The sequence below is a fragment of the Perna viridis genome, chromosome 3, assembly GCF_037379345.1.
Source record: "Perna viridis isolate PV_CMFRI_1.1 ecotype Kerala chromosome 3, ASM3737934v1, whole genome shotgun sequence".
NCBI lineage: Eukaryota > Metazoa > Mollusca > Bivalvia > Mytilida > Mytilidae > Perna > Perna viridis.
In genome coordinates, this window is record NC_142447.1 from 2,709,861 (window position 1) to 2,726,970 (window position 17,110).

Here is a 17,110-nt window from a genome sequence, read left to right on the forward strand (position 1 = left end):
GAACCTGTTTTTGGCAGAGAATCATATTTTCTCTAGTTCTACATAAGGCGAACAGTATCTTTCACGTGATTTTTTTTCAAAGAAGTTTTCAAAGTTCTGCAATGTGATAAAATGTTTACGAGCTAATTAGACAACAGGAAACAGCTAGGACATAAAAACAAGAGTAATACACTACATAGTTTTAATTAGTCATTTGTGACAAATCACTCATAATGAAATCGGAACAGGGAAGGTCATTTTAATTGAAATCTACGGATTTTACCCGGAAACTTTACCCGTATCTTTTAAATTAAGGTGCCATTAGCATTTTGGTAAACGTGTAAAATAGACTCATTCAATTTACACTTATAGAATAGAAAATCATCGGAATGTCTGAATGTTTGAAGCTTACCCAACCGGTGTATATGTTCCACCGTAATTCTCAAGATTGAGTTGTTATATTTGAATAAATCCTTTCCATTTATATTTTCAAAGTTTTCTACAATTTTCATGAAAAAAAAAAACACAAAAAGTTATCTTTCAGTCAAGTCTAATTACTCTTGTTAGTATGTAATGTGCTTGCTACATTTATGTATATAACGCTCGCATGTCAGAGAACAAAATTTTACTTCCTTGAGTGGAGTAACTACATCTCCATTAAGTGTTTAATATATCTATACGTATCAACCAATTCTCGATTATTTCTTTCACTTAATTGGGAGAATTGCTTCCGACTTTAAAATTTTTGTTTTACGTTCCATTTTTTCAATATTTTGCGGTGTCAAAATGTATGAAATAAAAGTTCGTAATTATTTCAGTGGTGTCACATGTATATTAGATTTACTTATAAAAGATAGAACGCTTTCTTTTTTCAAACTAGTGCTCACCACAATAGCTTAAAAAGAGAAAGATGATGGCAGGTACCACCGACCTAATTGGAACTTCTCAGACTTTCTTGTTACCATGGAGACACTATGCGGAAGAATCTGTCAGGAAATTAACCGTTCCGTTTCTAAATTTATAATGAAACTGGTTGTTTTTTTTAGCTCCTCGCTTCGCGCCAAAAAAATTGGAAAGAGTTTTTTTCTTTATTTCTATATTTCTATTATTATATACATTTTGTAAGTAATTTTTAGCACCACCTGGTGGATAGAACTATTTTAATTCGCGTATGACTATAATTCCGAAAAATCCCCCCCCCCAAAAAAAAAATAAAATTCTTATTTCGGTTTCCTTTTTGCGTGTGACATGGACGATATGCAACGAACGACTTGCACTCCTTTCAATGTTCTTTTAAAGACTTAACCTACTGTAGTTCAGATTTCGATAATAGGGTATGCAAGTCTTGTCATGACATTAAAACGCATGGAGATTTGTCGTCTACAGAGTGTCGAGTTTGGTATTAAAAGCAAAACATCTTTCATTGATGTAACAGAACCAATAAAAAGGGCATGATTGTATATATTTCTACAAATTATTCATAAAAGTGTTAAGAAAAGCATGAAATAGAAGATTTTGCATTAATGCAGCGTTTCGAGATCTCGGTAGTAAACAATTAAATGCAGATCAGACTTCGGTTTTCAATACGCTCTACATCGGAAATTCCGGTAAGGAAAATGAAAACTAGAACGAGACTTACATACCCTATTGGGTTGCTGCATTCATTTCACTAGGCCGAGAGTAATCAAGGGAATTAAGGTTCTAGTGGTAATAAAAAACGCAATCCAGGGACAAAGACCAGACAAGGAAAACAGACATACACAACAAAGAACATAAAGTAACTAAAATAATACATACAAAGCAACAAAAACAAATGAGCAACTCGGACTCCACTAAAAACTGGGAGCATGGACCAGATGCACTGGTAGGGTAAGTGTCCTCTGTTTTTCTAGAAATTTCGCCGAGTTGCTCATAAAAAGTCAAGTCCGGGGTAGACGAAAGGGGACAGGAAACAGAGAGCTGCATCAGTTTTTTCATTTACAGCAAAATTGGTCGATCGGCATATGTTACATGTATATCTAAATAATTAGGAGATTGGTTTGAATTGTATGACTGGTTTTTGGTTGGTCTTCTATAGAATATCAAATTAGTTTGGATGGTACAAGTATATATGAATTTTAGCAATCACTCTGTATGTGCCGTCCGTGACAGGATAGTCAAGGACGTTAAAAACCCTCTTAGTAGTACTCTGTATATTCGTCTGTCTACATAATTTATGATAAATTATTTGACAGATTCAGATGATTTTTATAGGAAGGTTATAATTTGTATGTAAATGTGAAGGAAGGAAGATTATTAATTCATTTTTATTATATTCGCGGGCCTGGAAAATGATCCGACTAAAAGGTTTTTTTTCTTGTAAAAATTCGTATATTGACTATTTTACCTAAACTGCACAATGAATTTTAATGAAATAATGGAAAAAAGCGACATAAAATTAATATGTTGATGTCCACAGAGGAAGATACCTTATTTTGGATTGGTCACTTGCAAGGGAAGATTACCCGACTTAAAAGTTCAAAGAAAAAAAGGGGAATCTTTTTGTGAAATTGCTGTCTGTAATACCCGACTATATTTATCCTAAGTATAATCGAAATGAAAGAGTCACACACACGTTAGTATACATTCAACATTTATTGAGTATAAAAAAAACATTCTCAGAAAACAACTTAAAAATAAATAAAATTTCCTGATATATTGACTCACTGAATATTTAGCTCTCAGAGCTTACACAATACCACATCCGTACTGGATTGGTTCTTTGTAAATCACAACACGTGTATAATGTTTTCATTAATTGAAGAACGGTCAACAAAAACCAAATATGGTAAACAGTTAAATACACTAAAATATGATAAACAAAAAAAAACAAAGTGTTGGAATGAAGGAAATAAAAAATATGACTGTTGAAAACTAGACATCAAAATTTCTCTGACACATTGTTTTGTGGAATTCGAGCCTTAGTAATGAAAAAAAACTATTTTCACCGAATACGAAAGTCACAAAGTTTCACTGTATTCAAAAAGGCATGTATAATAAAGGGATTTTTTTCTTCTAAAAAAAAATCCAACAAACACCCAAAAAAATAAACAATTAAACTGACAAATTACAAAAGTTAACTTGAAATAATAACAGAAAAAGTTGATAAAAAGTTTTAAAACGGAATGTTTTATATTGGCAAGAGCTTAATGTACTTTGAATGTTGTCTGGGGGCAGGTTTTATCAAGTATGAGTCAAAAATACTTTATTATTCACAGTCTTAAAATGCAGATACCAATCAATTACATGTAAATATAAATATTTAACCTAATGCATGTAAACAATTAAAATATAATTAAAATATCAGGCATATAAAAATATTTAAAATACAACACCATCATATTTTAAAAGATAAAACACATACAGATCTAAAGTAACACATATATGTAAATGTCTAACTTGTAAATAAATGCAATATCACAAATGAGGTACTTGTAAAAGGAACACAGTATTGAAATGCATTTTTTAGATCTCTCTATGCGCCTCTGTTAATTGACAAATCTGAAAATTTGGAAACAAAGTATTGATGATTTTTACACAATTGGTTATGAAAGACGTAACGAATATTAAATTAAAAACGACAAAGCACAAATAAATTATCGTAAAAAAAGCTAATTCCACTAAACAAACACATGGTCCATAGTTTCTTCTATGGAAACATACGTTGTAGCGTCTCATATTACCAATAATAATAACGGAAAAATATAGTGAAATTTTCTTTCGACTAGAAGATGTACATTGATATTTTATTTCGACAAAAAAAAATGAAATCACTGGAACTTTTAATTTTTAACTCACGCTCTGTGTTAAATGTACCTCCACACCAATTGTCCAAAAAAAATAAAATAAAAACAACACTGTTATTCAAATTGTTAAGATATAAGTCAGTATCTACTAATTACAACTACCAAATGTTAATAATCTACTTCATTATATTATAATTAATAATGCGAACATTAGTACATTTTATATGTGATAAAAGTTACAACAATACTTGTGCACTATAAATGCTTAACAAGTGATATTTGTTTTCGATTTAAATTTGTGCCTACTTTAAATTCATTTCGTGTTCTATATATCTGAATTTGAAGTCAGACACAATGACTTCTGTGTACATAATCAGACGCGGATCCATGATTTTGAAAAGGGGGTCCAGATTTTTTGCCCATTTTTGCCAAAGTTTGCTACGAAAATAACAAAATATTCAGAGGGAGGGCTCCAACTCCAGGAATCCTGCCCTATTTTCCGCCACTGAATTATTTAAATCATTATAATATAATAACAGTATATTCAAAAAACGTAAATCTGAACACATTCGACGAATCAGAATCATGTTTCTACAAATAGTCTTAACACGTTTTAAAAATTGATAAACAATTTAAAATATAAACAAATATACACAATAAAATTAAGGACCCTTTTGCGTAACTGCCAATTGCTGTCGATGTGCATGCGGGGCATATTCTCTGTATGGAAAGGCTTGGGATCGAACAAAAAAATCCACGCGTATATTAATCATGCGCATCGACTACTGTACAGCTCACAAGAAAGGTAATAAATTATTACTTTAATTTTTCGATCTAAAATGAAATAAATTTTATAAAAAAATAAATGTAACATGTCCAGATCAACCGCGAACTTTCAATGCACAGAGACTGTATACATATTCAAAACGATAACATTTCTAATGAATTCAAGATAAATTGCAAGGAAATGAACAGCATTTCGAAAGTTACCTCAACTGGATTATGTGACAACACAGTACGTGCATGACAAGTCAACGGCTAAAGCGGATCGGTTGTTAATACTACTTAGTTAATAATTAGTATGTGCAAGTACACTACATTTGAAAAATAAACAGAGAAGGAATAAATAAAACAACAACGAAAAAAAAAACCAAACAAACAAACAAAAAAAAAACCCAAACAAATCATGAAAAAAACAACAACTTTGAAGTAAAAAAAACCCAAAAGATAAATGCACTATTTCAACGAACAAAAATGTGTTGAAATTAACAGAAAAAAAATATCATAAAAATTTTCGAGACTTTTAGAATTTAGATAAATTTTTATACTGTCTATTCCTTCTTTTAACAAAATTTTTACGAGATTTATTTTTACTTTTCCGATTATTTCGTCGTCTTTTGTTTTTCTTATTGCATTGTTTCTTATTGCCAAGTTTGCCCCGCCCTTTACCCTTTCTACATTTCCTTCTGCGTTTAGCGTTTTTATTTCTTCGTCGTCTGTTATGATTATAGCCAAATTCAAACAACCTACCGAGGACGTCCTTGACTAGAGTTTCATTAGCTTTGAACACTACATATTTAGCCGTCTGTATACTATAAAGGGATGATAATACTTGGTTCGGTCCCGGAGTAACCAATGGGCTTCCGACAGAAATTTCACATATTTTACTAGACAGTTGTGAGATGAAGCGACCTGGGTTGTTTTCAGTTTGTATAATCACAAACTTTAATTGACAGAGTAGTCGTCTCCCTGCTTTAAGAATTTTTTGCTGGTTTGATATATAAACGGACGTGTCTGTTATATTCTTCAAAGCGTCAGATATCTTGTTGTATACACACATTATCCACCTTCTCTGTAACGATAAAAACAGTCATCATAAATACAATAAAAACAGCCCTACCCGACGCAAGGCATCTCAGTTATTTAAAAGAGTGTAAAAAATCCCTATATAATTAATTCGAACAGTACTACGTATATCATGCGCTTTTTAATTGTGCTATTCTGACACGTGAGTGTATAAAATAATATTGTCCGTAAAATTTGAATTCCGTACATCATAATTATCTGACATTTGCATCTTCCAATCACACATATATATTAAGCTTTTCGAGAAGGGGGAAGAAATAGTACACGAGGACCAGACATCCTCTCTTTTTATGATTGATATACAAAACAATACAAATGCACTTGGAAAATTTTCCTTTTTCATTAGAAAAATGTGGGCTAGAGTATTTCAAACCCTAGATGCTGACCAAATTAGGTTGAGGTTAGATTGTTACTTACAGCACTGTGCCTCCTAGGAGGAGGGCATACGTCTGTCTGTCCAATTGGATCATTCAAGTCGTCTGAATTGGCAAGTGGGCGTGACTACAATGTTTCAAAACAGTCATATAACGTATAGATACGATGATGTTAAAACAACGGAAGAATCCAATTAAAGTTAATCGGTCATCTTATGAAAATTTTTAATTTGAAAAGTTACTGAGTCACACAGTTCCTGTTTCGAAATTGAAAGAGACCTAATTTCAATTTCCGAAATTTGTTTTACAATTAACGCAACTTGTAAGGTAATAAAACTGTGACAGTTGCAAAAAATGAAACTGAAGAATACACTAAAGTACAAATGTAGCTCTGCATAATATGTAAGCGGAATGGGATGATTTTCCAAATATCGTCTGGTCCGTTTTTCGCGACGCGAAGATCAAGTATACAAAGGGAACGGAATTGGTGAAACGGAGCAAATCGGTACCGTATAACCGGTCGTATAACCTATTACAAAACAGTAATCACAAAAATTGTCGTCAGTAAGAGTTTACACATCTTTTAGTAAGCTCGCGAAGGCCCCGACAGCAAAGTAATAAAATCCATGATAACTGAACGGTGACAATTCTCCGAAATCAAACTAAGAAGTAATACAGAAATACACAATCAACATCTACTGGCTGTTGACAGGCGCATGTCTGCAGTGGATGTATACAATATGTATATATACATACCTCAACAGCAGCTGCACGGGTCAAAGCTGTATACAGATTCTCCATTTCATGTGCTATAACATCTTTATTTATTCCTAAATTGTGACGAGTATTTAGTAGGTTCTGAGTAAAGCAACCCAAACATGGGTCACAGTAGCTCCTTCTCAGAGGGGAAGAGTGTAGCTGAACTACCAGCGAAATGACGATGGTTAATACTGTAAAGAAAACAAAATAACATAATATTAAATTGAACTCTTTCATGGTTTGGGGGAGGGGGAGGGGGGGGGCTTATGCTCAAAATCATATGGAAAACCAGTAAATAACTCGAACACACATAACCGTTTAGACCAGGAGGAGAGCCCCTTATCGAAATTTCTGGGTCTACCATCACTGTTTTCCCCTACTGAAACAGAATGAACTCAAGCAATATATAATTCTGGCTGATAATGCATGCTAAAAAAATTCTCCTAAGTTTTATCAACATAGAAGAACAAATCATTAGTGGACACATCGAAATGTACGACGTACATTGAGTTTTCATCAACGTTTCAGCATTATTTTCCTTATTGTACAATGACTTGCAGATGAATTCTAAATTGTAGCACGCATTGATTTCCGCGACATAATTACACAAAAATTCTATTCGATTTTATCATAATTAACGAATATTTGGTGTGGGTACAAAATATCTCCAATGAATCCAGCTTCAGGAATTAAGAGACTTTGAGTTGCAGGCTATTATTTGGTTATTTTTGCCAAATTTGACACGAAATAAATTCAATGGGGGAGGGGTTCTTACCCCTGGAACCACTTGGATCCCCCACAGAATTTAACAAACGGAAAGAAAATCATTTCAAATCAAATAAATGATCTTCTTTTTATCTCTACTTTATTTCCAAAATAACAAGTGCCGTCCTCCAGAAATACAAATTAAAATTTGGATTTTTTTTGGATTTTTTTTTTATTTTTTGGATTTTTTTTTAAGAAATGAACAAATCTTTTCAGAAATTAATTATGAATTATACTGAAAAAAAAATCTGAATTAGAATTGTTGCAAATTACACATTTAAAAAAAAATGCATAAATGCACCCATACAAAGGACTACTCGAAAGTCGAGACGACTCTGACAACAAATATATTACCTTTCATTCTTGCTTAAACTAAGTCAATAAAATTGGTTGTGACTGTACTTACGGTGCTTGCTTGTTTTATATTCCACTTCTCTATGGCTCTAAATTCCGGCATGAAAGTACTGTTGAAAATCATTTCCGAAACTGCCAATCGGAAAACTGTAAGTAAAAGCCTCTAAAAATAACTTAAATACTATATTTGTACAAAGGGAATCACCAATGACTTATTTAGCGTGGGATCATTGAAATTGAAAGTATCGAGTGAAAACGTTTGACGTTAATGAGAAAATAAGTAAAGGATAATTTCAATGACATTAAGTGAAACTATAAATAGCTCTGCAAGCAAATACATGTATTTTGTTATGAATGTAAAATTCAGTGGTGGATTGAGAATCACCTTAATGAAAAAAGGGGGGTTGCACTAAGGGTTCACTAAAATCCTTGATAAAAGCATATTTAAAAATGGAAACAATTACACACAAAAATACTCTATTTTCATAAATTTTGCATTTTGATAAGGGGGATTCATTCGTCTATGGGCCATTGGATTTATTAGATGTTGATAGTGATGCATATCCATGAAAACGTACGACAGGTGTTTTATAGATTTAAACTGGTCGGGGGCTGGCATGCCATTTAACTACTAAAGTAGTCATTAGTTTGTGCATTTGCGTAATTTATATTCAGTTTCTTTATTTCCGTTGTATCAAGGACTCAGCCTTTTGAACTGATTTTTTAAGGTGTGTTTATTAATAATTATTGTGTAATACTTTTACCACAGTGGTCAGATTTTAAAGGGGGAGGATTGTGATCACGCCAAAGCACTCTAATTTCACCGCATTTTTTGTGCTCTTATGTCCCAAGTCAGGAATCTCTGGCCTCTATATGTCTTGTTTCGTTTTCACCTTTAGTTTATTTTTATGTTACTTGAGTATACAGAGACAACTCTTTCGCTGTACAGTGTACATGTATAATGATGTTTTGGGGCCAGCTGCAGCCTGCCCTGTGGTATGAGGATTTCCTCGTCGTTCATTAAGACCAATGGATAGCCTTGGGCTGAAATTTTCATCCCAGTGGGGTTGTTGTCTCGTTGAGTTGACATATACATCATACCTATGCTCGTTATATTATATTACTTGTTCTAACATACACTTTATGTCTTGTTAACCATCATGATATGTTGATGTTATTCGCCGGACCTCTACAACAGACCTGTCTTTCTGTATTTCGTGCTGTTTGTTTGCCTCACACGATATCATGTAGGATGTTCTCAAATCAATCTACACTGTAGGTGGTAGTCGGCTGTCTCCCGTGTCTTGTGGATTGTCGGTTTTCACCGCCTTGTGGATTGTCGTCTCTCCCCGCCTTGTAGATTGCCTTTCAAGCCGTTGCTTATTATGTTGTTTGAAAGACATTGTGGTTCTTCAGACTTAGCTACATGTATTGCAATAGCTACGGAAGCGCTTTTCACAGTTTTAGCTAGGCTGGTGATTTTTCCCGGCCATCTGAAATGAAAAGAGGTGTAAGCTTAATTGTTTTGTTTGGCTCTTTTTTTCGTTGGAAAAAGGGGGGTGTCGTCAGAGGTATATTAAGGAGGGGCTTGGCGGGTGTGGGTCCTACGCAAATTGGCAATACAGGGTGTGAAATCGTAAAGGGGGAGCAACTATTATGGACTTTCAATCATTTCGCCAAATTTAATTTGATACAATTACAATGTATACTGTTCGTGAGGAATTGGTAAATCTTGGTCGTTGAAATATATCAAGTTGACTACAAAGCAAGAAACGAACCAAATTTTTTAAGGATAGATTGGCCGGGCGCGGTTTGCCGAGCAATCATGGCAAACATGTTCTGAGAGCAATACATGTTTTTCCGTATCTTGATGTGATATTTAGTTCTATCTGTTCATTACTCTCATTTGTTTTACAATTTTAACCCATGATATGCTAAATTTAGTGAGGGTGTACCCGTGCCACACCCGGCATGCCCTGCCCGGCACGCCCCGCCTCAATCATATTTTTATCGGCGCATGTATACATTCAATTTGTGTTCATAAACTTATTTTATTTACATTTAAAAATTCGAAAATGTTTTCAACACATCTATGAAGCACAGTTTATATATACAATCATTGCTGAGGAAGCGTGGGAGAAAAATTGGGAGTAATTTTTCGACCAATTTCGTCCTCAACATCTTGGATCTGCATGTAATGTCAAGTGTTAAGGTATGTAGAAAGAATAATATCTATAGGATATGTATATAATTGAATAAAATATACAGGATTTAGGATATAGAACACAGTTTCTGCGATTCACCGTAAGTATTTGATCTACCTAAATCTTAGACGAATCCATACAGATTTTTTTTCTGGTTTGTATTGTGGGTGTGTCAAATACCTCGTTTTGGGTTTTTTACACCTTTTTAACACGAATTTACTTCGTTCATAACGTCAATTTTTAATTATTACAACTTGATGTACATATAATACAAGTGTTAGGATGTCGCATGCTCATCGACTACCCTACCCAACCCAATTCGAAAGAGGATATGTAAATTTTGCTTAGCACGTGTCATCGCGGAAAAGATTGTTTTACAATCACACTAACACATTGAGTGATCAGTGCAGGCTTCTCAGAATTCATAGATCAAAGATAAAAATTGTAAAAAACAGATGATATCATTTAAGGTATTTTACCAGGCTAATTTTGAACTGCAAAATTTATGGAGCATCACACTATATTAATGTAGCATTCATTAATGTACATTCTCGTAACCTTTTGAACTTCAAATTCTGTATATGATTTACCAAAACAAAACAAAAAACAAAAAACAAAAAACATCAACAAACAAACAAAAACCAACAAACAAACAAAAAATACAAAATACAAACAAAACAAAACAAAGCAAAGCAAAGCAAAGCAAAACAAAAACAAAAACGAAATCTGAGATTATTTCTTTATATATAATTATCCAAATTACAAACACGAGTTGAATCTCTAAACAAAGTACATTTGGCATTTGGCATTGTACATTTGTACATTTGTAACGAAGTACTGCATGTGCGCAAAACGGAATGTTTTGGCTCACTTTGAAATATTGATAAAGCCATTCATAAGTACTATACCAGAAACATTCCTATGTAGGTCTGACATAAATTTAACATTGAAAAATTATCATTAACGGCATTCCTCAACATTTAATCAAAGTATTCGTGCATGTCCGCTGTTAATTAAATAAGTGGGAAATTTGTTTTTCTTCACATTAAAAAATAAACTGTAAAAGTAGCCTTGATTTGTTCTTGGTTAATAGCTAGGTTGTAGTCAAGCCTGCTCATATTTTCGCTTTGATTTTGTATTGAGCATTTTAATATTTTAGAATTCTTTAACTGCATATTTTTATTTTATAAATGATATAAAATGATATAATCCACAATCACAAAACCAAGACATACACGTAGGCTACTTAATGAACTTTCACATTCACTGAACATCATTAAATAATATCTTCCATAAATTTAAATGTTTACACGTAAGAGTTCATAATTCGAACTGAATATCCCAAGTTTAAAAATAGAATGATTATAAGGATAACCTTTCAGACATAGGTCGATCAATTTAATCTCAACTCAAACTTGGGATATCCCAAATACGGAAATAGAAAATTACCAGGCCGTTTGCCATTGGTCACATTTTATATCATGTCTATCGATTTATCATCAGAATATTTCATTGATTTTTGTAATAGAATTCGGTACAGAGATACATAAAAAATTTAAAAAAGGTGTTATAGCTGGAGCTGCTAGTAAGGGTAAAATGAGAATTTCAAGAATGTTGAAGATCATGGTGCTCGCTTACATAGGTAGAACGGTACTATTTATTTCCTAAGGCGACAATAGTAATACTTTTGAAAAATTCAACCCTTTGAAATAATGACGGAGCTATAAACTGATTTTTTTCTGGTTATATCTTCATTTCCCTAACTAAAATTGCGAGCAAAGTCATAGCATAACAGTCTCGTTTCCTTGGTATTTTAAGCAGATAATGCTTGGAGTCAAAGTTCCCCCTTTTCTGCGAATGCCACATGAATTTTAAAAAATCATAATATTTATATAAAATGGTTTTGAAAAAAAAAATATAATGCATTTTTTTAAAGTATAATAATGTTAGTCTGGAATTAATAAAACATTTTGGGTATCAGCACAATTTGTCCAATCACAGTGTCCGGTAAGCTGGTTCTCGGGTGACTACTGTTACACTACATAGAATATAAGCGAGAACCAGTTAAAGTGTCCGTAAGTATTTACCTGACTAAGGTACACAAAAGTCCAACCTAAAATAATGAGAAGTAATACCGTTCTACCTACAGACATTTCCTGCTACATATTTGATTTAGCGGCTAATCTACCATTATGTATGTAGGTGCACCACTGGGCATTGTTTATACTGCATATGATAGTTGGACCCTGGCCCTGAGGATGCACGAAGCCAGGAGGTATACATGCATGCAAATCACAGATTGCAAAACAGACACTAGCAGTTTTCATAGAGACAGTCCCGAAATTTAAACTTGAGTAAAAATACCAATATCATGATCAAAAAGTGAAAAGTCAATAAAATAGAAATTGAAAGTAGAAAATATATAAATGTATTCTAGTTGTTAAATTACTTTTTTCTGGAAATCAAGTTTTTACGGCTCGCTTTTAAAATCAATCATATGTTTTCCAGTGAACGTGGCAATAGAAATACGATACTTTTGTTCGTTTGTAAAAACAAGACTAGTAATTAAAAAACCGACGCGTTGCTTTTGGGGCCATTAGTATATCATTTGCGTCACAGACAAAATTTCAATTGCACAGAAATATAGTGTATTAGTTGCGCCAATTACATATGAATATAACATAGTAATAATTTTTGTTACCCTTGTTCACCACTGAAAGATGGAAGTAGGAAGGTAAAAATGGTTAAAACACTTACAAAAATCGCATTTACAGCATTAATTGTCGTTCAAAACGCTTGACAATATATACGTAAGGCCGTCAAATATTCCCTCTATTTGTCTCAGATTGGATTACATGTATGTCCATCTTGACACTTAGAAACTTAGAGAATATATACAACTTTAACACCCGATGCTTGCGGTTTTGTATGAGTACAAATTATGAAAACATTATTTATCTTCATTTACAAGAACGGTTATCTGGAAAACAGCGCAAACGAAATAATCATTCTTCGGCACAAATGAAAAAAAACCTTGTGGCGCAAATGAACTAGTAAATATATCAAAAATTAACGTAAACGCATGACGCTCCTAAAAACGTTACAGAGGTAATCTAGACACTGAAGTCAGCCTCATATCTTGACCTACACTAAGAAATCGATGGTAAAGGAAAACTAATGATAAAACTTTGCGACAAACATTATGACTTTTCATTCAGAATTGTCAACTTTCCTTTCATTTGTGGCAACATCCCTTCACCTGCGTATGGAGTATTCATATCACAATTCATACGTTATGCCAGAGCTTGCCGAAACTACGCAGGCTTCTTGTATCGCGCTAGAATTCTAACAAATAGGCTTCCGGAACAGGATTATGTTGCTACAAGATTGAAGTCATCACTACAGAAGTTTTATGGTCGTCATCATGAACTCGTGGATCGTTACGGTGTATCCATCTGCGCCATGAAAACTGATTTGTTCAACATGTCATAGTTTTCCTTTCCTCTACCCCGGACTTGACTTTTTATTAGCAACTCGGCGGGTGTTTCTAGAAAAGCAAAGAATGCTTACCCTACCGGTGCACCTGGTCCATGCTCCCAGTTTTTAGTGGAGTACAAGTTCCTCATTTGCTTTTGTTACTTTGTATGTATGATTTTAGTTACTTTATGTACTTTGTTGTGTATGTCTATTTTCCATGGCTGGTCTTTGTTCCTGGAATACATTCTTTTGATTACCGCTATAACCTTGCTTCCTTTGATTACTCCTCCAATACTGATAGTAAATATGAAAACAAACACTTAAGCAAAAAGAAAAAAGTTTGGAAACAGCATTTATACATTGTGTTATGGGAGGAAAAGAAAAAAAAGAAAAGAACAGAAACATTTCAATATATTCAAAAGAAATCTGGCCAGGTTTGTCTAAAATGTTGATAAAAAATACATGACAAAATCATGAAATTATTCGATATACCTTTCGACATTTTCAAGCGAAATAAAAAAAAATAAAAACACATACTTACAACGATAGATTAATATTTAGATCTATAATACACGTTTAGATCGCCGGTTACTACAAGTATTCATAAATATTGATTAAAACTTACGAGTAATCTTGCATTTTCTGTGTAAAAATCAAGCAAACAGACGTACCGTATTATGACGCTCTGTTTTCAGAACCCCAACAAGTTTTATTTCCTAAAAATCATATTTATCTGTCAGATATAAAGTTTATCACCTGACCCATAACCTTAAAAGGTCCCCACTCCTCACTGTTATGATAATTAAAATATCGATTCGAGTAAATGATGACGTTTGTTTTTGATAATCGATTGAAATGATAGTGAGACCACAAGTTCGTCGCACATTTCAAGAATTTGTTTCTTGTCTCGTAAAAAAAGGATAATTCATTCTTGGCAACACGTAAACAAGATGATGGAAGATCTTATTTGACAACTGTTACAGCTAAATGATTCTAAACTTTATTTGATGTGATTTTGTTGTATGTAGAAAGTCAGGTTCGATAACTTATTCAAAAACTGCTTGACAAATTCAGGGGCGGATCCAGAACACTTTGAAAAGGAGGGGTGCCAGCATGGGTTCCTCAGAAAAAGAGGAGAGTGTTAACAAATTATTTTTCAATTTTACACACAAAAATGACAAATTTTCCAATAAAAGGGAGGGGTGGCAACCCCCTGCAGTAGCTCCTCCCCTCGATCTCAGTTCACGTACACACAGTTCAAACCTGATATAGCAATGACGGATCGTTGGATAGTTGGAATTCGTTTTTACTTTCGTGCAAAACTTAGAGAAAATTAAGCTAATAATAGTCTGGAACCCCCTTCCAAAATTATGCAATACATGTTCAGGCATTAAACAATGACCTCTTTCTTTTTAATAAATGTTAATATCTAAATACATATTTTAAGCCTAAATTACTTATTTAAGCAGTCTTTTTTATAGTTTTAACGAAATTTGGCGGTCCCTGTTACATGTATATTGTATTACATCTAAAGTGTTAAATTATACTTGGGATATCCCTGAATAAAAATAGAAAAATACCAGCCTTCTGATTGCCTATATTACTGGCTAATCGATCCTTATCGTGGACTGCAAAGTTCCTGGTTAGAATCCCATGTCTAGCTAAACATCTCGTGGTCTGTTCTTTCGTGGAGGATGTTAGTTTCTTGATTTCAATTTAAATCAGAGGACAACTTCGTGAAATAATTAAAATGTGATTTACTATAGCATCAACTTCATACTTACGCACAATATTCAGTGCATTCAAACTTATTTAGCAGGACTGCTGATATCCGAAGACACATTGCAATAGTGCCAATTTAACTCTCACGCATCTGAAGCTGATATGGCGGCATTTTCCTTTCCCACCTTTGGTCTCTCAAGCTCAAATTTTAGCCAAAGCTCATGCATTTGCGTCTTAAAACCTTTTGCAGCCCTGTCGGAAGGGACTACACAGAAATTCCATGATCCAATGTGTAATGAGTACTGTCGTGTTATATGCGTCAGATGAAATGTTTGTTTTGTTGCGATTGATTAAAAAACAGGGCCCAAGCAAATGGGATAGAAAATGAAAGTAAAAGTGAAATGATCGTATGATTTTTTTTTTTGAAAATGGGACAATATCGATGTCAACACTTTGGTAAAATGTTTATAGCAGCCTACAACTAAGTTTTAATGATACAAATAAAAAAAACTGATGATAATGTATCTTAATTAATAGCAACAATATCATTGGAACATTAACAACTGATAAAAATGTTATGATATGCGATAAACAGATGTGAAAGCAGAATTTTAAATATTTGGAAAGTCAATTTTTAGGGTAGTTATGGGAGGACTGGATAAATATAAAACTTTTGTGCAAAAAGGCGATTATTACAAAAAAAAATATTATGGATCCTTAGTGCGGTAAAACATGACCAATGGCATTATGGGTAGCGTGTTTTACGAAGTGGGTGGTGCCGCAAGGGTTCATATTAATGGAATAGTTATTAAAATCGAACAATTTAAAAACAATACAAACAGACAAATATACAACACAAAACCGATAATTTTGCAATGCATTTTTCCCTGAAATATTATAGTAGAACAGAACTCTATAATTTATATACAAACATGAAACTAACTTCTTAAGAAAATATATTTATAGCCCATTAGGTAAAAATTGAATGTTGCTTGCATTGTTTAGGTTACCATATTACACCAAAAAAAAACCAAGTAAATTGAGTAACCATATTTCAAAAAACAAATTACTCTCTTACTTTTGTTCGTCCATATCTAAGACAAAATAGTTCAGTCAAATCCAATTTTCTAAAAGCCAATACAACCTATATATCCTGACCTTTTCCTTTTAGAGGCTGTCAATGTAAAAATCAGGCAGATCCTATTATATGGGTGATGCAATGTAAAAATCAGGCAGATTCTATTATATGGGTGACGCAGAGTAAACTTTATTCCACTGAATTGTTAGTGTAATTTATACATCATATGTATGTGAAATTGTATAAAGTCTGTTTTATATCGACAATGGATGGCTCGGTAAATTCATTTGAAGTCATTAACAAAGCAGGCAAATTTTGCTCAAATTTAAGAGTTATTTCCCATTGGTCAATGAATTTCAATGCTTTCTATACAAACCATTGGAGTTAATTAAAAAACGACTTCAACTTTGAGATAAATTTGTGAAAAGAAATGGTTGAACATTTTTTAAAACAAAATTTGTCATGTGCCATCCACTGCCTGAGTTTTGCATCCCTCTTATATTAGATCATTTGTTGTAACTAAAGATCGTGCAGATCCGGCGAAGGGAGGGTCCTGAACCCCTCGTTTGTTGAAAACTTAGTGCAAAATTTGAGGGAAAATGGGCTAATAATAAATGGAACCCTCCCTTTTACAAATTTTCTGGATCCGTCCACAGAAAAAAATAAACATTGCTAAACCGATTTGTTTGTGACGATGCTTTTACATATAACCCAAACAAATGTACTATATATATATATTATAATTAC

General features: G+C 33.2%; 1 protein-coding gene across 6 annotated transcripts; it reads right to left on the minus strand.

The window, feature by feature from the left end:
• Window positions 1-2,594: 2,594 nt before the first annotated feature.
• On the minus strand, window positions 2,595-16,430 carry LOC148620651 (uncharacterized). 6 transcript variants are annotated; one of them, XM_088574328.1, is made up of 6 exons: window positions 14,189-14,435; window positions 9,083-9,375; window positions 7,935-8,029; window positions 6,761-6,954; window positions 6,048-6,131; window positions 2,595-5,616 (listed from the first exon to the last, which is right to left on the minus strand). In XM_088574328.1, the coding sequence occupies exons 4-6, from the start codon at window positions 6,803-6,805 to the stop codon at window positions 5,068-5,070; spliced, it is 678 nt and encodes a 225-aa protein (XP_088430454.1). In that variant the 5' UTR covers window positions 6,806-6,954; window positions 7,935-8,029; window positions 9,083-9,375; window positions 14,189-14,435; the 3' UTR covers window positions 2,595-5,067. The 6 variants fall into 6 exon arrangements, with proteins under 6 accessions (XP_088430454.1, XP_088430453.1, XP_088430452.1 ...); XM_088574327.1 differs by having other exon boundaries at window positions 9,021-9,375; XM_088574326.1 differs by lacking the exon at window positions 14,189-14,435 and adding an exon at window positions 16,364-16,430 and having other exon boundaries at window positions 7,935-9,375.
• Between the last annotated feature and the right edge of the window lie 680 nt (window positions 16,431-17,110).

Excerpts from the sequence above, each read along its gene's own strand:
- LOC148620651 (XM_088574326.1), bottom strand. The coding sequence starts at position 6,805 with ATGGAGAATCTGTATACAGCTTTGACCCGTGCAGCTGCTGTTGAG. Across the intron at positions 6,132-6,760 it reads CCCGTGCAGCTGCTGTTGAG|TCACGCCCACTTGCCAATTC; the intron begins GTATGTATATAT and ends GAAACATTGTAG. Across the intron at positions 5,617-6,047 it reads CTCCTAGGAGGCACAGTGCT|AGAAGGTGGATAATGTGTGT; the intron begins GTAAGTAACAAT and ends TTATCGTTACAG.